Genomic DNA, 25,004 nt, shown 5'->3' on the forward strand with positions numbered 1-25,004 from the left:
TGCACAACTCATTAAGCAATCCACATGTATGTCCAAAACTTGCAAAGCATATTATGCTTCCACTTTTAAGACACTGAGAAAATTTTGGGTGGATTAACAAAAAATAGTAGGCAATTCTTTAAGTGTCAGTGCTAGCTTTTTCATGCTGTGGTGAATAAGAGTTTCATATTATTTGTGAGTTTGTGATTTCAGCATTTTGCCCTTAATGTCTTTTCTTCTTCTCTTACGTGTTCTACTTTTGAAATAGTAATAGTTATAGGATGAGGGGATTTGAGTTCACTAGTGTTATGAAATACAATTGAGAAATTGTTTTTAAAAGGAAATATATTGCATTTATGTTCATGAAACTGTTTCATAGATAGTTCAAGCATATGATTAAGCACTTGTATGGAGCTTCACACCAGGTACAATGAACTAGGAATTCTTTAAACAGAAACATTTTTAATGATGTTTCTGTCCTTTATTATAAAGAATCAAAATAGTTTAGATGCAAGTGAAAAATCAGCTGCAGTTCACGTAGGTGCTCCCAGCCCCAAAGGTGGTTCCTGATGCAGTTGAGAGTAAGGTGTAGCTTCTTGAGGAATTCTGTTCTCAGGCACAGTAGTGTTTTCCTTTGGTATCCTTCAGCAGTTTCCAGTAGAAAATACAAAGCAGAAGTATCTGGGAGTCATTATAGATTCACAGGAGTTCAGCTTTTTTGTTCAAAAATATTATATGTTTTGGTTTCGTATCTTTTTCCTGAACTTGTTTTTAATTTATAGAATTTCTGAAATTAACATATTACTTTTTATTTTATGCTGGTGTGTCCTGAGTAAGCGAACACATTCCTCGCACTACATGACTATGGTTAAATGAAACTGTTGCTAGCGAAGATAAAAGTATTAATAAACTCAGTCACAGTAAGGTCCCAGTCCCTGTCATTATTATTTGTTCTTACATTTTCACTGGCTTCTTTAACAATAAATCTTAATGCTATAACTTAATAAGCAGCATTTACGAAACTATCTAAACTGTATAATGAGAAATATATAAACACTGTCAGCTGAAAAGTGCAGTCCACATAGGAATAAATTTGCCGCAAGTCCCCAGAATTCTCTTTATAGTGTCTGTGTAATTCTACTGAGACTTGGTTTGTGCGGATAAACCTGCCATAGCCCAAAGGGAACCCATGAACTGTGCGACAGGGGTCTGGTGCTGTATAAAGCAGATTATACAGCATGTATTTTGAGTGGCATAATATGTCTTGAAATGTATGTGGTGATGGTAGTAATATACATGATTTTACTTGTGACTTTTGTGTTATGCTCAATTTTTTGTAGCTTTTATGCGTTCTGAAGTTTTAAGGCTGTGCTTAGATATTGCAGCTATAAACAGTCACTAGTTATTTATCTGCAGAGTGAGGGATTACAGTTGGATGAAAATTGTGGAGCACAGCTGTGTTGTAAATTCATGAATCATGACAATTAGAACAGATGATAAGATTTCTCTAAGTGTGATGTGTAAACAAGTCCTGGAACAATAATGGTCTTGAAGACCAAGATTGTCCCACACTTGTTTCTATGCATTTATTTGAGGTATTGGGATGTTATCTACCCTTAAGCCTCGACAGTCTAAAGGCAGCAGTGCAGGTAGCGGGCTCACCCCGCTGCAAGGTGCAGTTTGTGACTGAGTGCATCACAATGCAGGCAAGCTTGTTCTCAGCTGCCTGCTGTGGGAAATGGCATTGATAATTTATGAGAGCTGCTTTTTCTAAGGAAAAGAGTACAAAGAGCGTGTGCTTCCTCTCAGTTAGGCTGTCTCCTGTCTCAGGTTATTGCGATGTATAAAATTAGCCTACTTGTGTGCTTTTAAATTGTTATAAGTTAGAGTTCTCTCTTCATGGGGGTCTGTGCTCTTATATAGGGTGTTACTGCTGTAGTGCATGGAGACTCCAGCTGGGATCAAGGTCCTGTATTGCCCAACATCGGTGTTAGGGAGCTGTACAAACACATGTCGGAGGCAATTTCTACCCTGCAGCTGATAGCCTAAATCAACCAGGCAGAAAAGAGGTGACGAAAATGAAGTATCACTTCAGGTTTACCAGCAAGGGAAATAGAGACCTGTGGAAGTTGCGGGGAAGCGGCTTAAATAGAAATGGGACAAGGCTCAAGGGAGATCAGCTGCAGAGCGGGGAGTGAAACCTAGTCATCCCATGCTTTGCAGTGTGCCAAAGGTGGATTTAAGTAAGGGGCTTTGCCACCTCTTGCAGGGTGTGCTTTGGGCCTTATGACAGAGAAGCAGCCACACCAACTAGGTGTGTTTTCCTAGGGTATTGTCACACCCCCATCCCCCCTCCTTGCCCCCTTCCCACCTTTGCAGTATTGACATCCAGATTGAGACGGAAACTCATTTCATAATAGGCCAATGGGTTTCTGGTAGCAACAATCATTTGCAGGTTTCTGGCAGTGACAATCATCTACAAGCCATCTGTGCCAGATTTGGATCACAGCCGGAAAGTGAATATGAAATGCTATGTCTCCTTTAGCAGTTCCCCGAGTCAGACAGTTTTGACTCTTATGCCAAAGGGTTTTTGGACTTTCCCTAAAGCAGCATCTATTTAGGCATGCAAGCAGCTTTTCTGGAAGGTGGTACTTTTTATTAGTAACTAAAAATTGCCATTCTAGAGAGCTGGATTTTTTTCACACTTCTTCCTTGTGCCTCTTCCCCTCGTGCTGACTTAACCTCATTTTCTAATTCATGCTTTTTTGTTCTTTCTCTTTATGAACCGGTATCTTTTTGCTGTTTGTACCTATCTTGCTCCCCTTGCTGTCTTTTTTGTTTTCTTCTCTTTTCCACTCTGAGCGTATTTATGAAAATAGAATTCTGTCCTGCCAGCTACATGGTCCCTGCAGAAGATACCCTTCTCTGTAAATGTTTGCTATTTAATTTGTTTTTTACTGTGTGGGTTTGAATAAATCCATCCCAACTTCCTACTGCCTTACTTACGTAGTTAGTACTGTTTGCAATTTTTAAAGCTGAATTTATTTATTTTGAAGATTATTGTGAATTTCAGATTATTCAAAGATTATTGCTTTAAGCATGGATGTTAAAAACGGTATTTATTTTATATCTCACTTATTGCTAAAGCTTTTGTTCCCGTAGTATATGAAGGCCGGTAACTGGGATTAGGAGATGCCCTTCTCGTTCATAACCTGCGTCACGCCGATAGAGGGCGGTGTGGAGCAGAACGCCTCTCAGAGTTCTGGAACCTCTTTCGTTATGACGTAATACCAGAATGGTTCCAGCGAGTTCCGAGGAAGTGACCCGTCTCAGGGCTCTGTTCCTGTTGGTGTAATGGTAACGGTATGGAGCCATACAGCAAGACAGTCGGCAGTCTGGAGTATTTTCAGAAGATGGAATCAAAAGAACAGCGTAAAATACGAGCGAGAAGGTCAGGACAGTTGTTGGTATACTTATTTTTTGCACTCAAGTTTGTTACATAGAATCATCAGCTTCTTTTGACTGTCCTGTTCTTAAGAAAATGGGAAGTAAGGGGATAGTGACTTAAATAGGTAAGAAAATGTGCTCCCAGAAAAGGGTGGATAGGGGGTGCAAAGGTAACTATGGGAGAAGGTAGAAAGACTGGAGTAATTATTTTGGAACAGGATGAGTACGTGTGATAAAAGATGAAACCTTTTTTTATTTTTGCTGACATAGTTGTCTTACACCAGCTTGTTTTGTCTAATACTTAATGGTAATGTAGCTTTTTTTGTTTTATACATGTTCAGTAACTGGATGTATTGCAGGTCATCTACTGAATAATTTTAGGTTATGTTTACATTGTGTAGCTTTGACACTTGGGAAGTTCTTTAAATGCTGGGTTTGCTCTGTAATTAAATTATTTAGTAGATGTATTTGTATTTTTTTCTTTTACATTATTAAGAAGCTAAAATATATCTTTACTTTCCCTTTTGGTGATTACAGCAGAAGTAGCTTTCATATTTTTGGATTGCTAATAAGTTGAGAGATTACATATTAATCTATTATTTATCCTTAAAGGGAAGATGTGACCCAATTTAAAACACTTCCTTTGGGGAGATGCAGTAGAGCCTTATACAGCAGAGGATAGTAACTGCTTCTGCCAGTACAAGAACCCTGCAGATCTTGGATGCTGATTCTGTACAGTCAGACAACTACCCTTATACCTGGGGTAGGGATGCTGTAGAGTCTAGCACCGCCCTCTGCCTTACATGTAGTGGCGTGGTTGCCTGGAAGAAGCAGTCAGAAAGAGGTGCCACAAGAGCCTTTCTCTTGACTTAAAAAAGGGAACTGGTTTGGTTCCATGACCTTGTCTGAGCTTATGTATTAGCTGAGCAAATAATGGCAAGCCGTATATAATACATTAATATGAACGTGTGAGTGCACTTTGTGAGTGACATACTTACCTTGCTCTCTGACAACACAAGTACCTGAGTCATTCTTTCGTGAAGTTGAGTTTTAGCTTAAGTTCTGAGATGTTTACCAGAATTAAGTCTTGAATTGCAGGTTTCAGTGGAAACTTCATAGTTCCTGTTGAGATGCATGTTAACATAAGGTTGTGAGTATCATAATTCATAATTAATACAGCTCATTTGACACAGGTAATGAAACCACAGCATGAAGTTTTTAATGGTAATTTTAATTGTAATCACAGTTCTAACTACCTGCAGGTGAGAAATTACAAGATGAAGAAATTCCTTGATTAACTTCAGATGATGACTAAGTTGGAAATTGTGTCTGCAAGTGAAATACAGATACGTCAGTATTTGATCAGTGTTTAGGCAAGGGATGTAAACAGGCCTGTCTTTCAAATTTGGTATCAGTTTGAAAGCAAAATGAATAAAGCTAAAGGCTAGTTATTTCCAGTAACGGTACCCATAGCAAGAAGCATAGAGAAAAATTGGTTTCTGTTTTTTCCAGAGCAGTTTGTTGCTGCCCAGCACTACTACAGCAGCATTTTCACTTTTCTGCAGTAACAAAAAATAATTAAAAATACATCTGAAAGTTTGAGGAAATTATTTGCTGTATTGTAGAAGTTAAATAATAGATAACTTGGCAGGACAATGACACTTAGACTAACTGTTCAGATCAGATTGAGTGGCAACTGAAAGACTAAGACGTTTACTGTACTTTGGAATACATCCCAGTATTTTTGACAGATATAAATCCCAAAACTCAAGCTAGGAGCATGCATTTCTATTAAACAGTCTTTTGGAGACCCAGGGATTGCATGAACTCTTATACGTCTATCCAGAACTTTAGGTTAGTTATACAGGTAAATAATGCATCTATTGGGACACTGTGTCTGTAGGGCAACATTAAATGACATTAACAATGTTTTACACACCAATGAATCGGATCTTGATAATTGGTTCTTCCAGGTTACTGAATTTTAAATCACTTCACTGGCTGTTGCTGCAGATTTAAAAAGTGAAGTATAAGGTTTTAGAGAAAGTTTTTGTGCTTGCCCTAGAATAGCACTAGCATTGTTTTATTGCCTCTCCTTAAGGCAGAGATCAAGTGCCTCTACATATTGCCTGTCGTTAAATCTATGCAGCTGTAGAATTGTTTAGGTTGGAAAAGACCCTTAAAGTCATGAAGTCCAACCCTTAGCCTAATGCTGCCAAGTCTACCACTAAACCATGTCCCTAAGCGCCACATCTACGCATTCCTCCAGGGTTGGTGACTCGATCACCTCCCTGGGCAGCCTGCTTCAGTGCTTGACCACCCCTTAAGTGAAGAAATTTTTCCTAATAGCCTTCAGCCAGGTGGAGAGGGGACAGGGAACCCTCTGTGCCATGCATCCTGCTTGCCTGCCCAGCCTGTCCCAGGGAGCTAGGGTGCCATTCTGGTAGTCTTACCTCTCTCTCGCTCTCCCTGATACTCCTCAGCCTACTCACCTCCCTGGAGCTCTGTCACTACATGGAGGAGTTCCCCTGCCTGGGCATGCTCCCTCAGCTGTGCTCACCGCAGCTGCTCACCTCAACAGCTGACGGAGAGACAGAGAGCCCTGCAGCTTTGCGTGGTGTCAAATTGGCTAAATCCTTTCCTTCTGTATTTGATCTCCGTGGTAGGTCCGTGCAGCATACTGCAGTGCAGCAGCAAAGCACTTGGGCGAGCTGCACATGAGCTAAGGCAGCCGTACGACCACATGGGAAATGCGAAGTGATTTCCTCCTTTGAGGAGCAATGCAGTACAGTCTGTGAGCAGTGAGGGACTATCAGACTTAAATTGTTTCCAGTGTACGTGTTAGCTTGTTTACAGCGAGCTGGGTTATCTATCATAGCACAGTTCACAATGTCGATGTAACTTCAAATTAAAAGTTATCTGGTCTAAAATAAGAATGTTAATTTTTGGCTGTTAGGAGCACTGGCCATCTATAAGTAGCCTAATGTAGGCTCTGGCTTTTCAGAACACTAGAATAATTCTTCTTGGATATGCCAGATATATTAATTATGGAATACTATATTAATACCCTGAGAAACTGGCCCATCCTATCAGTGCAAAAAGATCATGACATCGCTAGATTTTGAGGCATCCTGGAAGATGCCTTTTAAATGCTAGCTATTTCAAATAATGATATAGTGTAGTATTCTGGCAGTATTGATGCACCTTGCAAAATTGTTAATTACTTCCTTGAGGCTTGAATATCACTTACAGATTTTAAAGATCAAGAAAAAACAACACATGAGAAATATAAATGAAATTAAAGTTCTCCCTTCCTTCCTTCCCTTTTTCCTTTTTTCCTTCCTTCCCTTTTTCCTTCCTGTTTTGATTCTCAGGCACTTTCTGTTATTTATTCATTTAGTGCTATATGCTTGAGGCTTTGGAAGGTAGATGTTGTTCTGAGTAGTACTGGAAGGAAAAAAGTTTTCCTATCCTGTGCACCCTGTATCAGAATGACGTCCAGGTTATTCTGTTGGAAAAAATGTGGAATTACGTTTGCATAGCCTGGAAAGTGGGATATGCAAATTCAAGTGTTCAGATCTCTGCCCTGTGTGTTTGATTCCTTAGGAAGATATTTCTAATACTTCAGATAAGTGCCTGGACTTTCAGGTTATTTTGGCATGGGCTGGGCCTGTTCCCCCCATCCCCCAGATTTTCTCCTGAAACTCTGGAGATCATTATGTTTACAAGATTTGAATTTGATAAATTGGGATTCTCTTTCAAAGATTTCTGGCAAAAGAATCCAGTAAACTTTAGACTTGAGAGGAAAGATTTTAGGGCTTAGAAAATTAGTTTTACTCACAATAAATTATGATTTCTGAAAGCTGTCATTTCATTGAAGTGGTACCAAATAATATAAGCCATAACAGAAATTGCAGGAGATAGTAAAGCAACTAGGAGCTCATTGGAAGTGACTGTCCAGTTGCTGGGCTTCCAGTTTATCGATTGTTGTACTCCATTAAAATACAAAGATTTTGAAACAGAGGATTTAAGAACACGTGCAGGATAGCTGTATTTTAGCATTAGGCTGGTATAGGCCTTTCAGAGGATGGAATGTAATAGTAGACAGGGAGCCTTGAAAAGTCAATGTCTAGATTTTCAAGAGTGCTCAGGGTCACTCTTGATTCTCTGCTCATGTTATTTCCTAATTTTGAACCTCTTTGAAAGTTGGAAATTTCTGTTGAAAATACTTAATGCGATGGAGAGAGAAGGGAGGACGATGACTATTTTGCTGCCTAGTCAAAATGACAAACAGCATATAACAGGTTGCAGGTTTAAGTGTTCTTTGGCAAGAACAACTCATTCTCATCTGAAAAACCTTATTCTGAAGAAACACATTAAGAAACATTAGAGGCATAGAAGTTTTCACTGCATTGCACAATGAATTGTAAATGTGCTCAATTGACATTGCAAAGGGTCTGCAATGTTACTCTCTGTGTGTTGGGATGAAAATTCAGCCAGCTCTGCAGTATTGATTTTGCTATGGACTTGGGTTAACAAAGCCAAACATGGCTGCATATTGCAATAAACAGTAAATAGAAAGATGGTGTTCTGTATGGTTTTGCTTTTCACTTTGCACGTGATGACTTCTGTTGCTAATTTTTCATCAAAATGGCTATGATACTGTTTCTGTATTTTTCATTTTCAGTCCTTTAAAGTCTATAACTAAACAATGATTGAGTCACTTAATAATTCCCTAAAATAGTTACTTTGTGAAATGACTGACATTTGTTTTCTTTTCGCATCACAAAATGCCTACCTCTGTAGTCTAACGATACTCAATACTTAAGGAAGCTTACTCGGCTTGTTTCTGTCGTTCTTTCCCTTTTTGTGTGAGTTGTCTGTATCTGGAAATTTGATCAGTGGTGCTCTGTCCAGTGTGCTGTCAAATGACCGATGTTGGTTTGGGAAGAATAGTGTTATGTGCTGCTGAGAGAGTGACTGGACATAATACGGGTGAAGTTAAATTTGTCAGTAAGTCAACAACAGTATTTCCTTAAAATTGTCCAGCTCTTCTTAAATCTTTTATTAATTGTAAAGCTGATAAATATTTGAGCAGGATTTCAGGTCTGTGCTCCCATCCAGGAACTGTCATCAAAAGTCTTTCTGAAGATTTCAGATTCAAGCAGAGGCCCTTCTGTCAGCACGTGGCAGCAGGGGAGAGTAGGTTCCCTGGGGAGCAGAAAGCTTTGCAAGCACACATAGCTTCAGCAGTGTGGGTGAGCAGTCTCTGATCACCGCTGCAGGCACTGTTGTGAGGCTGGCAGTCCAGAGAAGCACACTGCGTGCTCCAGGTTTGCTGCACAGAGAGGTAAGGGCATGTGTGCTGGTAGCAGTGCAACACTACCCCACTTTTGAAGGGTCACGCAGAGGAAGCTTTTGCTGTCTCACATGTTTCTAGCTTGCTTCTGCCAGCCAGCTTTCCTTCCATAATTCTTGGGCTGAACTCCTCATCCTGTTCTAGTTTTGGCTAGGTCCTGACAGAGTGAGAAAATGGAGCCTTCTGAATCTGAGAGAATTAAGCTGAATGACATTCAGTGGATGATCCTGCAGGCTGAAATGGTTCACCTTGTAACCTTGTGTCCTACAATAAACACAAACTCACAGGTTGTGCAGTGAAATATTAGAGCTATGAAAACTGCAAATAACAGTGGACAATTAGTGTTGCAGAAAGAAACCAGAAGATACGTAGTCATATGTATTTATCTGAGAGGTGTAGAAAAACATCTGCTGGTATATGAGTATTGATTAGACCCAAAGGGGGACCTTATTTTCACACTTTTTTTAATGGTCCAGTAGCTAAACTGATACTTTTTGCCTCATTCAAATGCATTTAGAAATGCACTTCCACAGTGCCAGAAGTGGTTTAATTACATCTGATGTGGTTAAACAGGGTCTCCAGCTCTGTCTGATACAGCTTCCTCTCTCTGAGATACATGTGCTTGCTTATTGTTCCTACTGTTGTCTCCCTTTTCTGGTGTGCACCTGGTGATTTATGGTGTGGCCATGGCTCGAGAGCTCAGTGTCCCTCAGTGGTCTGGGTGCAGCTCAGCGTGGTGCTGTTCTGCACTGCCTGTTTTGTGTCTCACCTGCACATGCTACGCTTTGTGTAGAGCTCTGGGGGATGTTGCAAAGGCAGAGGGTATTACCCCAGTGTTACTGATGGGGACACTGCACATACAGCAGAGGTGTGGCTTTTCCAGGAAAAAAACTCAGTAGTGAGATCAGGGAAGGAATTAGATTTGCTTTGTCTTCCACTTTCACCCTTCTTGCCTCTAAAATAGATTATCTTTTTTTCTTTCTTTTGTATTACTGATTTTCTTATAAGAAATCCAAATTAAGATAATGAGAACTCTGCGTATGTGGACAAGAAAAAAATCAACCTAGTAAACTTTCTTTACAGTTTGTTGGGGTTGGACGGGATCTTCTGCATATACCTGTAAGAAGTGGTCCTAGGATTGATACAGCTTTTGAAGCCAGAATTCCTATAGCTGTTGTTCATAATGTTTCCCTGTGTGGATTCTCATTAATGTTACTGAGCTGAGCCCAAAATCTTCCTCTCTCCAGAGAGACTATTTAAGGTATCTCTCTCTACCCAGCCACCACCTTCATCATGAAATCTGTTGGACTTAGAAAGATTTACCCCTCTTTAATTTTGGTTGAAATTAGTCAACCAAAGAAAAAAATTACAGACATTATGAATGCATAAATCTTTCTTCCTTAAGAAAACAGGCAACCCTCCCATATTATGCGGATACTGAATTGCTAGTGAAGGAATTTGAAGTTTGAGTGCTGTAGTCAAATTTTATTACAGAACCCCTGTGGAAATGAGAATCCTTCCTGAAACTTCCAGAGATACACTTGTTCACTGCTTTTTGTCTTGTAGTCTTATGCAAAATACAGTATTAACATACATGTTTCATGTCAGACAGGGAACTTAAATACTTCTCTGACAAAGACCTAAATGTTTTGAATTTAATTTTACCTGCTTTGCTTTTTACATGATTTGCTTCCTGTTCTAGAAAATCAGCAACCAATCTGATTATCACATATTTCTATTTGCATTTTACCACCCACATTTTGAAAACGTTTCATAGGTGGGAACTAGCAGACTTAGAAGTGTGTCTACTGACAAGGCTGTAGTGGCGCTTCAGTCCCCAGTGGAGACTGCTTTTGCTATAATTGTTGCTAACAGGCATTCTAGCAGGTGAAGGGGAATAATTAAAATGACAGCTTCAGCCACATATTAAAAAATATGAAAAGGATGGTGAAAAGCCCTTTCCTGTAATAGTTTGTAACTGATGTCATAGCACCTGAACAGCAATTTGTTCAATAAAAACATATTATTCTCCCAGGCTTTGCTTTACAACAAATTAAACCTAAGCTTAAGACAGCCTCCTGGCAAATAAATTTGAATGTTTTAATGTGCCGTTTGTCTCCACAAAAAGTGCTGCTAAACTTTTCTGTGCTTTGTCGACACCATCTTTCTTCAGCAGTTAATCTGATCTACTTCAGCTGTGATCTGTTTAGTTAACACATGACCAAAGATGGTTTATCTCTAGATTTTTTAAATGAAATGCTGGAGCAAATTAGATTATGCTGGCTTTCTTTGTCAAAAAATGGAAAGCATAAAATTCAAGACGTGTAGTATCTTGAATTGCCTCAGTTCCTGCTTCTGTCATGCTTAAATTAATCTGCTACAGAGTGTGGCTCTAATCAGTGGGGTATCTCTAAACCTGCACGAGTTTGGAAATTAGAAATGGAAGTGGTTTTGTACAGAAGTTTTGATTTTATTATTAAAAAGTTTGGGATGGCGAAAGATTTGCACTTTTTCTGGATACGTGGAAAGTGACATTAATCTAGATTCTGGTTGTTCTTTCTGTCTTGAAGGTATTTTTGTCAAGTTGTAAACACATAGGAAGCAGTCCTTCTCACAATGTAATTGAGTATTGAATATTCATTTAAGCTCCACAGGTTGAACCCACAGGTTGAAGGTCAGTGTAGGACTTCATTCACCTTTCCTTTAAAAAATAAAGAAAGGAATAAAAAACCCCAAACCCCTAAGCCCAGGGATACCCAATGTTCTGTACATCTGACATGTTTCTAAAAGGAGAGTTTGTCTATTTCTGTGCACTAAGTAAAGAGTCAGTAGATTTTTCCTGTGTTACTTCTGGCCAGTAAACTTATTTCTGTCTTTCTGTGAGTTCATAATATGCATGAAACTTAGAGAAAAGAGAACAAAAAGACAAGGGAAACAATTTTTGTCTTAATCGGTAAATGAATGGCTGTGTTCTCCGTATCTGTATTTAGCATGAAAACAGCCGTTAGAATTGCAGATTTTGCTGTCCATTTTGTTTCTAGGAACTGACATATGTACAATTTGCGATCCTATATAATTATTATCTGATTCTAGAAAACTGTAATTTCGACCAATATCTAGAAATACATCATTTGAGCATAAATTTTCAGTACTCTCTGTGCAGGGATTAATGGCACAACCTTAGTGAGAATTATACTGCTTAGTTCCTTGGATGTCATGCTGGTATTGTATCCTTTATTGGAGAGGTCAAATGATACTGAAAATCTGTAGTAGTACATGACTGGCAAAGAATGCTTGTGGTTTTGTATGATAGCTCTTCTTGGTTTTATAAAACATGGTACCCTATTTGCTTAGCAGTTGTCACACAGTGAAAGGGAAAAATAATGCTTAACTCAGGTAAGATCGGTTTAAAAAGTAGTAGATTGGATAAATGCTGAAATCTTTTTTTGATCTCACGCCTTTGGATATTTTATTACAGTTACAGGTGACAGCTTCTTGCCAATTTAAGAAAAAAAGAAACCCTAAAGTTGACACACCTTTTAAAATCTAATTATCTTATGCATACTTTATTTTTTAAAAAAAGGTTACTCTTTTTTTAGGGTAAAATGTTTGTGCAAATCCAGGGAAAATGTTTGTGCAAATCCTAGGAATTTTCAGAACAATTGAAAAAGCATCCTGATTACTCTGATAGAACTGGTGCGTATTTGACAAGCAGTTTAGAAAGCAAAGATAAAAATTCCTGATTTGTTATCAGCCTTTTCTTTTGCTGTTCACCATTTCACATGCCATAAGCTTTTATTTTGCAAATACTTAGCCATTTGAGTGGGCTTAGTGGGCAATATTTATGTCCAGCAATAACAAGTTTTATTTGTCTGTTCAGGACTGGAACCCTAAAAATTAGATGGTGTGCATGTATCGGACTCTATTTTGAGTCTTCTTCAAATATAATGGAAATGGTGTTCCAGAGTCTGAAATGTCTTGCGTGGGGGACCGATGGAGGCTGTCAAACAGTACCACGCAGGCTGTTCATGTGAAGATGTTTTCAAGCCTAGAACAGTAATTTGGAAAAGATAGTTGCAGTTAGAAATATGAATTGGTTGGGTCACGATAACTGGCTCTTATTTTCCCAGTAATCTGATAACTGTGTTAACAATAGGCTGTATACTGCAGAGGAGATTTTCACCTGGAGATCCAAAGCTTTTTAGGGACACCAGTTCCCACTTCTCTGAAACTGTGAGTCTGCATGCTGCCACATGCCTTTCCCACAATTCTCACTTCTTGCTGGCAGCATACATTCTTGCCTGTCTCATAGATGAGCAGAATCTTATGTCTTGAAAGGAAGGATTGCTATATCAATGAACTGCCCAATGCTGAAGAACATTTGAGTCATACCAGTTAATGAAGATAGTTTTCTAAACTGTATTAAAAAAAGTAGTCATTTTGCAGATTTTCTCTCACATTTTTTTTAAATATACATATATCTATGTATATGTAGTTAAATATGAGGGAATAACGTCTTGTCTGATTATCTGTTGAGAGGTCAAACTGGGAAGAGCAGAGAATGTATTACTTTTATCAAGTCATCAAATTTCTTAGTAATTAATTGCTTTTTTATATTTTTCCAATTATATATTACTACAGTAAGTACACATAGTACTTTGTACCGCCACACAATATGTTATGAAGTGTTGAGAAAAAAATCCGAAGTAATTATTAGACTAAATGATAACTTCGTTGGAGGAATTTGAGAGAACCAGATGAAGTTTGGTTCTATAGTATCCTATAATTTTCAGTTTGCAACGTGCACTTGCTTTCTGGTACTGCCCTTGTGAACTAAGCGTTTCTCAAGCACGCTAAATTTGCCATGAGATTCTGACTGAAGATTTGACTGAAGACTTCCTGGTTTATAATGTATTAGCTTCATAGTTCATTTGAACGTAAAACTTTCCACACCAGGTGGATTCACGTGCACTTACGATTTGTATCAGGAGAGAGAATTCTAGCTGCTGGAATCTTTCTTAGATCAAGATGGACTGCCACAACCCTGGAAACTAAACCTTTGTGTGAAGAGGTATCAGAAATGGATTCAAAAGATTACAACCTTTGCCATATTAGCGGGCTCTGCTCTGCTGGCTTCCCTCAAATCAGAGCATCCTTGCTTTTCCCAGCAAAATTGGGCTTTAGTGAGGTTCCAGCCATGGTTATATTGTGATCACCCACATTTTGGTTTTTCTCCTCTCTGCAGGGTCGGTTTCCATTAACTGTTGGAGTTTTCTGAATAGCCAGGTATTGTTCTGGATTGTGGTTTTGTAAACAGAATTTTGATGATAGAAATAGGAGACTTCAATAGCTGAAATCTTCCTGCTTGAGGCACAAGAAAAGGCCAGGCTTGTCTGTACTTCCTAATATCATTTCCTTCAGTACACTTACTTAGCTAAAAGGTGCCTCATGATTGTCAGATGTAACAAAGGTGGTCACAGGGCAGCCAAGAGGAAGTACGATTGGGACTTTGATGATTAATAGCGAAAATGGAAAGAAAAAGTTCCAATAATAAGTATTTGATCTGTTTTAAATTTGACTAATTTATTTGAAGTACTTTAAGGTGATATGCTAAACTAGGTATATAAATTCAAATTGGTAAGCACAGTTAATATTGATGAAAATCAGAGATGATTCAAATTTATGCAAGGTTTGAAATTTATGCATACCTTTGTATGCAACAAAAAGAGGCATGTTGTGTAGCAATGTTAAGACTGTTGCTCAGTGTGATACTTCTAATTGTAAATGTGAATGCATTTATTAAGAGGACTATTTTTTTTCTCAATTTGAAACACAAAAATGCATGCTAGCATATTTGAGGTTAAATAAAATATGGTCAGAATACAGAAATATGGGTTTAATGGGACGAGTTAGTTTTTTTCCTAAAATGTGTCAAAACCCAGTATTTTTTCCTTTTCCTAATATGTCATATGACATGAGATTCTATATAGCATTATTCCTTGTTATGCTTTTTCCTCCTCCCTTTTATTTTCTCTCTGCAATTATTTTTAGTAGAGAAAGTTGGAAACTGACACAGGCTGAAATTTGCCATGGTAGTTCAGCTTCCTGGACTGGGAATTGCACACAGATGTGGAGAAAATCACCTAATGTAACAAAAAGGAAAAAAAGGCTGATACGCCTTATAATAAGGCATACTTTTCTCCTCCACCCATAGAGAAAAAATTGTAACAGAGATAATTTTACAAACTCTGTGCTAGAGCGACTGATCCTTGCCTGATAGTAGTCTGACTTCTCTTTCCTCCTTTCCAATGCTGCCTTCTTCCAACACAGTGCCTGGACTTGGTAGTATCTTTGAAAGGGGGTTAATTGCCATGGAGAAACATGAAAGGTGTAACATAGAATAGTTTGGGTTGGAAGTGACCTGTAAAGGTCATCTAGTCCAACCCCTCTGCAATAATCAGGGACATCTTCAGCTAGAGCAGGTTGCTCAGAGCCCACTCCAGCCTGACCTTGAATGTTTCCAGGGATGCGGCATCTACAGCCTCTCTGGGCAACCTGTTCAGTCTTTCACCACCCTCATTGTAAAACATTCTTCCTTATATCTAGTCTGAATCTACCCTCTTTCAGTTTAAAATCATTACTCCCCTGTCCTATTGCTACAGGCCTTACTAAAAAGTCTGTCCCCATCTTTCTTAGAAGGACTCTTTTAAGTATTGAAAGGCTACAATAAGGTCTCCTTGGAGCCTTCTCTTCTCCAGGCTGAACACCCCCAACTCTCTCAGCCTGTCCTTGTAGGTGTTCCATCTCTGTGATCATTTTCATGGCCCTTCTCTGCACCTGCTCCAACAGGTCCATGTCCTTGTACTGAGGACCCCAGAGCTGGATGCAGTACTCCAGGTGGGGTCTCATGAGAGCAGAGGGGCAGAATCACCTCTCTCAACCTGCTGGCCGTGCTTTTGATGCAGCCCAGCATACAGTTGGCTTTCTCAGCTGATGGCTAAAGTTGTGGAATACGATTTCTTAAATAACCTTAAACACCTAGGAAATCTAATGAGTGACAGTCTTTGTTGGCTGTACTGTAGTTTCAACAGTTTTCAACAGTTTTCTATGATAATATGTAAAATAATAATAATTATGATGATGTAACAGTATCTGCTATAGTAGATGCTTTATCTGCTTTAGCGGTGGGTTGGACTACATGATCTCCAGCAGTCCCTTCCAACCCTGACTGTTCTGTGATTCTTCATCAACTGGTTATTTTGCATACTAATATGTGTTGGAGAGGGGAGAGCTTTCACGAGAATTTGCTGATTTATTGCCTTAGAATTATTCAGGGAGAAAGCCTAATCCTGAAAAAGTTTTATTGGGCAAAATTCCTTTGGGATTTTTTTCAGTTGCTTGCCTGCCTACCCCCTCAGCAGCTTCCATCATACATGACCCATCTCTTGTGCTTCTTGGTCAGTACTCTGTAGCTTCTGGGGTCTTCCATGCTGCTTATTTTGGCAGTCAGGCAGGTGGACAGGCATAGGATTAAAGATCTCAGGGTTATCAGGGGCTCAATTCTGTAGGTGTATCTATTCTATAGAAAATTGGTATGCTTTTGGTTTGCTTTCTGTTTTAGAGCAGGTGTGAGTTTCAGGATGTCAGTTTTCAAAATCTGGAGCTGATCAATGTAATGGAATTATTTTCTCTGACCAGTCCTGCCATTGGCACAAGCCTGTTGTGGTGGCCCACCACAGCATTGTGGGCTAGAGCCCCCTCCAGTTCTTCAGGGAGCAGAAATCTTGAGTGGAGGCCAAGAACATAGAATGGGCTCACAGGTCTCATTGATGTCTGCATTGGGAAGCCTTCATGCATGAATATCAGTCCTTAAGTGGTTTCCTACATACTGGATAATGTACCCTGAAGGAATCACTGGTGCAATGCCATCCAGGTGCCACAATGTTTGCCTTTGCCCTAAACCCGCAGAAGAATGACCGACTGAGATAATTAGAGGGACCAGCTTTCAAATGACAGTCAGTAATATTCTTGCTGTGAGTAAAGCTCTGTGTTGGTTACCTGCCACTGCTTCTCAGGAGCTCTTTGCTTCACAGCCGCAGAGAACTCTGACCATGTTATAAAGTTTTCCTGCTGCTTCCCAAGTCTTGAGAGTGGATTCCACTTACCCATCTTTGATTGCTCATCAGAGACAAAGGAAAAAGATTGCCTTAGGTCTGAAATGGAGAATAATGTTCTTCTGGTTGTTTATTCACAAGGGGAATTCATAAATCAGAAAAGGCAAAATGTGTAAGTTCTTTTGCAATCATCTTTGAATACTATAGACATTACCACGTTTTAGAAAGGAGTGAATACCTCTGTCTCATAAAAAAAAGCGGGGGTGGGGGGGAAGTCACCATCCCAACCTTATTATTACTATGCTTTTCTAAGATTATATTAATAATTGGAAGACTCCATCAGAAAAAGATTGTCTTTTGTGCGGGCACTGTATGTGCACATTGTGAAAACAATTCTCTGTCTCTAGGAGTTTTTGTCATTAAAAATCCCAACTTGAAAGGGTTTGTGCACAGCGTCTCATCTTTTTATGCCATGTGAAATTAGTGGAAACATTTTCAGGAGATTGAATTAACATTTTTTTCGATCAGGGCTCAAGTATACAGGTCAGACTGTATGGAATACCTCATCTGCATAGAGTGCTGTTAGAAATACTGACTTACTTTTCCTTACTGGGTTCAAAATCTAGGCCAAATGATATTTGTTACTTTTGCCAGCCATCAACATTTTACCCATCTTGAAATCCATGTCATGTACTCAGGCACCAGGATATGGCATACTCATTCTTCCAACAAAAATGTTGTCCAGGATTGTCAGAATTTGCTACTTGTAGAGAAGGTAACTACAGAGAATGAACTCAAACCAAAATGAAAAATCCGCTTTCTTCAGTTCCAGCAAAAGAATACTAGATTGGATTATAAAGATAGTATGCGTAGGGGGAAGAAAGTGACAAAATATTTTGTTTCAGGGTTAGTATTTATCATGAAATGACATGTCTTCCTTCAGAAACTGTACTCCACAGAAACTGTAAAACCACCTGTAAAAAGGAAAAAGGAGCTTGGCTGTTTCCCTTCACTAACATCTCCTATCAGAGTTATAATTCTTACTGTATTTTTCTTCAGTTTTGATTGTTATAGCAGCTAAGGCAGACGAGGTTGTCTCTTTCACCTTCACATTTTCAATAAATTGATAGCTTAATTTTACTGTTCCTTTTAAAAACCCAATGAATACCACTGTGTCTTTTTCCTGTCCTGTCCTAAACACATAAGTAGGCAGCGGGATCTTTTAATAAGTCGCTGCATTAGTGAACTGCCTCAGATATCATCTCTTTCAGTGTATTTGTGCCTGTGTTTACATGCCTACTGCAGGGAGAAGCCTCACTGAACACCTGTGGCATTGGCCATATCGTTGGGATCAGTGTTTTGTTTGTTAAACACTTCACAATTATACTATTATTTTAAAATACAGCACTGTGTTTAGGTTAGTTACTGTACCTGTAATGCTTCATTCTTGCATCACGAAAGTGTTTCTAAGAAGAGTTAAGACTTGTTTGTTAATCTCATTTTACAGGTGTCTTGGAAGGTTACACTGTTTGATATAAAATAGGTCCAGTATGCTGCCAGCTGGGCAAAACCATGTTTCATAAAACAATTATAAGAGAGGGAGGGAAAGGAGCCGGCAGTCTTCTGTAGGTTTTCTCTTGATTGCAGTGGTTGACAGTCTGTTCCGTATAAGAATCGCAGAGGTCTGTTCTAGGTGACATCTTTTACCAGTGCAGCAGTAGTGGAATGGGAGAGTCATCACTGTCCTCTACGGCCCAGGTGGAGAACTCTTATTCTGCAGTAAGTGCAGTCTCCTATCCAGACAATACTTCTCCCTAGTTTCTGCTTGTTTAATTTACTGTTTGTTATGGTTGGATGAGTGGGTTGGGTTTGTTTGTGCATAGATTTTAGTGTTTTAATGACTGAGATGGGTCGAATTTTGATACTTAAAGAGAAAGCAAACTGACTATTAGTTAGGACTGGATCTTTTTTCCTGTGGCTGGCAGCGAGGCGTTTTCAATAAATGCTCTTCCTGAAAGTCATGTCATTTCTCATCTGGATCCATCTGCATTGCAGGTAGTGTATCTCCAGGTCAGGGTTGTTGTGTTGGGGTTTTTTTACCTTTCCAATTTATTCCTATTCAGGCACTTCTCATCAATCTACTTTAAATACAATTTTAGCATAGCTTACATAATGCCAAAGGCTATTGTGTGTTTGTGCTCCAGCATTCATGTTTATTAAATTCACCTTTCTCTTTTAAGACATAGCCTTTCTTTCTAAAATTGCATTTCGAGTTTGTGTATTGAGGGAGGGCAAGAAATAGCCCAGCCATCCGCTCTTCCCTTAGGTGTTATTTTCATTACCTGCAATTTACTGTTGTATGCTATCTTATTCACCTCTGTATAATTGCAGAGAATGAATCTGTACAAATATTAGTTCAAACTGATCTTTCCAGGGCAGTAGTGGCAGCCCTGTAGTTCAGGTTATTTAAAACATGCAACGTGCTTTAGGGAATAGACTTGCTTTTCCTCTCATTAGATCTTTCCCTGGCTTCTTAGCATCCTCACTGAAAGCTGTCAGCCAAGACATTTCAGATACTACACTGTCGTTTCTTTTTCCCAGTGACCTCAGTTTTGTTCTTGGAAGGTGAATAGCAGTTTTCTGATTAAACTCAAAGCTGGATCTCATTAATAGAGGGTGCTCAGGGAGGTGGTGGCATCGCCATCCCTGGAGGTTTTTAAAAAAATGCATAGATGCGGTGCTTAGGGACGTAGTTTAGTGGTGGACGTGGCAGTCCTGGGTTAATGATTGGACTTGATGATCTCAAAGGTCTTTTCAGCCTAAATGATTCTGTGATTCTATACAAAGCATATCTACAGTACCTGTAGAGTTTTGTGTTGTTCCCTTGAACACTGAGAGTCTGTTGGACTGTTTGCTCTTAAGTGCTTAGTTCTATATATCCTGTAATACACCCATCTTCCAATGTGTTATCTGACTGGTGATTTATGTTTTTAAACTTATTCTGAGTGAAACATTCAGGAGACTTGATTTCTACAATTTTTCTTTGTTTCATATACCCCTGAAGTTCTAACAATTGGAGATATATTTGGATGAAGTGTGCTAATTAAAACAGAGCAAAAATACAATTATGTGGTCATGCTCAGGATTTGGCTGGAGTTTAGCTTAACACTTACCTACATGGAATTCAGAGAAAAAAAAAAAGTGTGTGTTACTGTTGTTTTCTTTCAGTTATTCTGCTTGTATAATCTGCCTTGTAGCTCAGCTGTGACACTGATGTTTTAGTTCTGTGTGACACCCAAAAGGAGGATGCTATTCACAGAATCTGGAAGGGACTTCTGGAGGCTGGAAGGGACCTATGGAGTTCTCCAGTCCAATGTCCTGCTCACAGCACAGTCAGCTGTGAGGTCAGGCCAGGTTGATCAGGGCTTTATTCATTTGGGTGTTGAAGATGCCAAGGATGGAGACTGCACGTTTCTGGATTGCCTGGTATTAGAAGGCTGTGATTAGGCCTCTCCAAAGCCATCCCTTTTCCAGGCTGAACAAGACCAGCTTCCTCAACCTCTCCTCACAGGACAAGTGCTCCATCCCAGTGCCCAGACCTCTGCCCTCCTTTGGGATGCTCCAGTTGATCATCTTTCTTGTACCAGGGTGCTCAAAACTGGATGCAATTTTCTGTATGGGTTCTCACAAGTGAAGAGAACAGGAAGGATGTTAATCACTTCCCTTGGTCCAGTGGCCAAGTTCTTATTGGTACAGCCCAGGGCACTGTTGGCTGCCTTTGCTGCCAGGGCACACTGCTGGCTCATGTCCAGCTCGCTGTCCATCAAGAATCCAGGTCCTGTTTGGCCAGATGGTCCCCAGCCTGTGTTGTTGCAGGGGAGTCTTCCTTCCCAGGTGCAGGGCTTTGCGTTTGTCCTTGTTAAATTCCATAAGGCTCCTACTGACCTGTCAGGGTCCCTCTGGACAGCAGCCCTGCCCTGAGTATATTGGCTGGTCCCCCCAGCTTGTCATCTCTGCAAATGTGATAAGGGTGCATTCAGTTGTCTCCTCCAGGTCATTGATGAAGATGTTGTTACCTCTTGCCGAGGTGCAAATATTTATCATGTGACTGAAGAGGGATGGAAGAGAAAAATATTAACTAATAATGTTCAGGAAAATAGAGTGGTAAAAAGTTTTTTCATTGTTCTTTTTAAATCCCCAAGCCAGAACTGTTGGACGGACATGAGTGTCATAGATTTTAATGTACAGTGGTCATTTAGATAAACCTTACTGAAGCAAATAGGACCAACAATTCAGGAAGGTCTTGTTCATTTACTGATTTTTAAGCTAGTTTGCCAGCCAGGATTTGAAAAGAAAATAAAGCATTTGGTTCTGTAATTATTTGTGCAACTGCAAATTCAGTCTCTGCTTTCAGCCATCTGCCCTGCAGGCATTACTTTTAGTGCCATTTAGATCATTGGCATAGTGTATGATCCTCTGCATCTTTTTGTGTTTTATGGCTGATTTGGTGCTGATAATTCTGAATCAAGTATTTGTGTTCGTATTCCTGCCTTTTTTTCCTTATCCTTTTTCTCTCTCTTTTAGGTTTTCTAAGGGGCAGGGGAAGCAGTGCTGCATTCCTGGACAGACATGCTTTTATTTGCTCTGTGAGATTCACTGTGAAACAATTTTATTTATCTGAAGCTTTACATAAAAAAACACAGTCTTCATTTCTGCAGCAGTTCCTGGTGTCTGTACTTTCCTGGTCGGTTCAGTGGTAACTGATAGGCGCACTGGTAATGGTAAGCTGTTGCCCTCTCTGCTGTATGAACATGGCGTGGGAGAAATACAGGAGCTGCTGCTGTTGGCAGTAGAAGGGCAAGCTAAGACTGAATGTCCTTGGGCTGCTCTTTAATGAAGAGGACAGCCAGACTTCTGCTTGTTTAGATGGCTTGGGAAAGACGTTACTCATTTTACCATAAAGATAGCTGCAGGTTTTACTCTAAATCAGAAGACTGAGTAACTGCTCTGGGATCAGAAAACCTTGATGATTCCTAGCATTAAGTGGAGCCCTCACAGTCTTTCAGAGTAATTTGTTTCTTTTAGAAGTCTTTGATTAGGGTGTGTGTCTGATATAGTAATGTTCTCTCAAGTGGCTTCTAGTGAACTCAACATATGGCATACATGGGGGAACAGACCTTATTTTATGTGGGGGCTTTGCAGGTCGTGGCACTTTATAGAGCTTGCTGGCTTTGCTGGTTAAGAATACATTGAATTTCACTGATTTGAAGAACCTGTGCCATTCCCTCTGGAGCATGACTTCAGCCTGCAGGTCCCTGACCCTGGTAATGAGCTTTCACAGTAGCATTTCAACAGTGCTGCTGGAAAGCTTGTTCCTAATGGCTTAACAGTAACGTTATCCAGAGCAGTTGGGTTTTATTGGAACTACAGAGACCTTATGGAAGTATAGAGATTTTAGAGGAGTGTAATTGGGTGAATATGACAGATGGTATCCAATAAGCCAAGTGCTATCTCTTTGCAGGAATTTTATTTCATATGTTTTTAGGGACTTTTTAATGTGCAAATGGCACATTACACCCATTCTTGCCCTTTTGAGTCAGCCATGCTTTGAAAGATCCCATAATCTGTTTCTCTTGACACAGCAACATACCAGCTTTCTTAACAGCAAGAGCACTTGGAAAAGATCTGAGTGATCTTGAAGATTAGTCTTGTGTGGTCTATTTTTATTTATTTATTTTATTGTTATCTGGCTTGATCATCCATTGTTTCTGAACTGTAGTTGACAATAATGGCAGAAGAAACTCAAGATGAAAATACTTCCTCTGCTTTTCCATTGTTTCTGGTTTAGTGTTGTAAATGGGGGTAGTATTATTTTTAAAAGCAAATTCTTCACCTTTTTATAATGTGAACTGTTTGTTTCAGGAATTTTCCCTAACTTACGTGCATTCATTTTGCTTGTGCAAAGGTCCCTGATTTCACATAGAGGTTTTGGGTGCTACTGTTAGTAATGTATTATCATGAAGCAGCAGAAAGAGAAAATGCAAGGGTGACACTTCTAAACAGCATATGAAAGTTTAGTGGTAGTATGTGTCTGCTTGTTTGCTCAGCAACACTTCTCACTGCAATTAGTGCTGGGCTGCAGAGATGTGATAGATACGATTTTGGACCTCTGTCTTGGTTAAAAAGTTATTAAAATGGAAAATGTTATTTTATGAAGCATTGTCAGGAAGGACAAAAGCATTGCCTCGTTTGTTGGCAGAAACGAAAGAGCTGTTTTACTGTGTTAGACTTTTCCTTTAAAAAAAACACTTAATTAAATCTGTGACTACATGTACCTTGCACATTCTGATTGAAAACATTTCTTCTTAATTTTTACCCCTGCAATGGCTTACTGAAATGTAAGCAGTTTGCATGTTCAAAGAGTAAAGGTGAAGTACTTGCTGTGAAATGTGTTATTTGAATTAGGCTTTTCCAATTTTACTTAGATCCATGTGGAAATACAGTAGAGTTTCTCAAGATGTTGATTTACAGCATCTTCTGCCTTCATCTCAGAAGTAAGTTATGAAGCTCCATGTAATCATGCAGCTTCATCCTTGAAACCTGGTTGGTCTTGGGTTTCTCTTAAAATGATTTTTGAGGAATACAGATTATGAAGTGCTTAGAATACTAAAATTATTGCTTATATTTTTGTCTTCTTTATCGCATGTAGCAGCATAGAAAGCCTGGCTATTTTTTTTGTAAATTGAATTTAATGTTGAAACTGTATCTGTAAAATAGATTTGGTATCTTAAAAAGGTGATATGAAAAGTAATACTTCAACAAAAAGGTGATTGTTCATTTAACATATTTCCCTTTAGAAAATAGGAGGTGGGGATATTTGAATCAAATGTCATGTTTAAAACTTTAAAATAATGTTATCAAAATTTAATATTTGAGTCTTTATGGAGCCATGGTGCAGACTGCTAATATGAATCTGTACGCTATATAGCTATAGGCTTGGCTTCTTAAGCCCAACATCCAGTAAGCTCTAATAGGTTGCTTGTGTTGTGTATAGATGGATGGCTCTTCCCTGGATAATTACCTGCAAGGAAATACATACAAGGTCTGACTTGTTAACTGAATTTGGCCTAGACTGTTATTGCAGACCTGAAGCACTGTTTACAATATTATATATAGTGTAAAATTGCTTTTTGTTTTAAATGGCTCAAAGCCATAGCCAAGATGCCAGGTGGATACATTATACTTGATCAAATAGGAGTAAAAATGAACCTTACTGGATCTTCAGGATACTTCAGCATGCTCAGCAGATTGCTAATATGTATGCATTCTCATCAATAATTCAATTTTCATTAATTATGAAGTTACATTTCTCTATTAAGACTGACTGAGTTTCATGCTGCTGCTGGGATTTTCTAGCATCACATCAAACATGTAGGCAGAATTGTTCTAACAGCTTTGCTCTCCATGAGGTTATTTCCTGTGGTGGTCCTGCGATGTTGCACCTGTAGTTTCCACTGTACTGGGCCTTTAGTTTCTGACCCTCCCAGTTATTTGGACCACTGAGCAACAAAAGCATGGCCAGTTCTGAAACTGGGCAGGGTAGGCTGGGTCCTTGCCAAGTGCACAAGTCTCCCAGAGGGAGGAGGAATTGATTTTTGTTATTTTCAAAGACCAGGAAAGGCAAAGGCAGAGCTTCTGCTCCTAGACTTTTGTGTTTTCTGAAAAGTGTAGGTTCTCTGGATTTCAGTTCTTGGACCCTGAAGCATCTGTCAGAGTGCATGAACTGCCAGATGCTGCAGCAAGATCATCTGCTAAATCTTTCTGCAGGGCTTCACTGAAATTTAAGAAAAAGGGTCAGTGGTGGTTACACACTTAGAGTCCAATGCAGGTGTTTCTCAAGGCAGCAAGAGTGAGGGCCTGATGGAGTTGGTAAAGAAACGGAGCTTGTTTTATGTATGTATGCATTTCTTAAAACTTTGGTGTCTCTTAATGGCAAATTTGGGAGTCACCCAGTCTCAGGAGAGTTCTTCCATTGAAAATTAGGAAATGTGAAATACTGGCTGCTAATCAGCAACTCTAGGGACCACTGGTTCTGTAGAAAATAT

General features: G+C 39.3%; 1 protein-coding gene across 8 annotated transcripts in view; it reads left to right on the top strand.

Moving 5' to 3' along the window:
- The window catches only part of TUB (TUB bipartite transcription factor), a 164,806-nt gene that overhangs the window by 86,947 nt on the left and 52,855 nt on the right, over positions 1-25,004 (top strand). For 2 of the 8 annotated variants that reach the window (XM_027784982.2, XM_027784984.2), the window contains exon 1: positions 3,273-3,430. The exons of 3 other annotated variants lie outside the window; for them this stretch is intronic. In XM_027784982.2, the coding sequence (XP_027640783.2) occupies positions 3,345-3,430 (86 nt within the window). In that variant the 5' untranslated portion in view covers positions 3,273-3,344. Of the gene's footprint in view, positions 1-3,271; positions 3,431-25,004 lie in introns of those variants that run through there. 3 more of the 8 variants (XM_013298259.3, XM_027784985.2, XM_027784987.2) reach the window with 3 other exon arrangements.

Source organism: Falco peregrinus, chromosome 9, assembly GCF_023634155.1.
Source record: "Falco peregrinus isolate bFalPer1 chromosome 9, bFalPer1.pri, whole genome shotgun sequence".
NCBI lineage: Eukaryota > Metazoa > Chordata > Aves > Falconiformes > Falconidae > Falco > Falco peregrinus.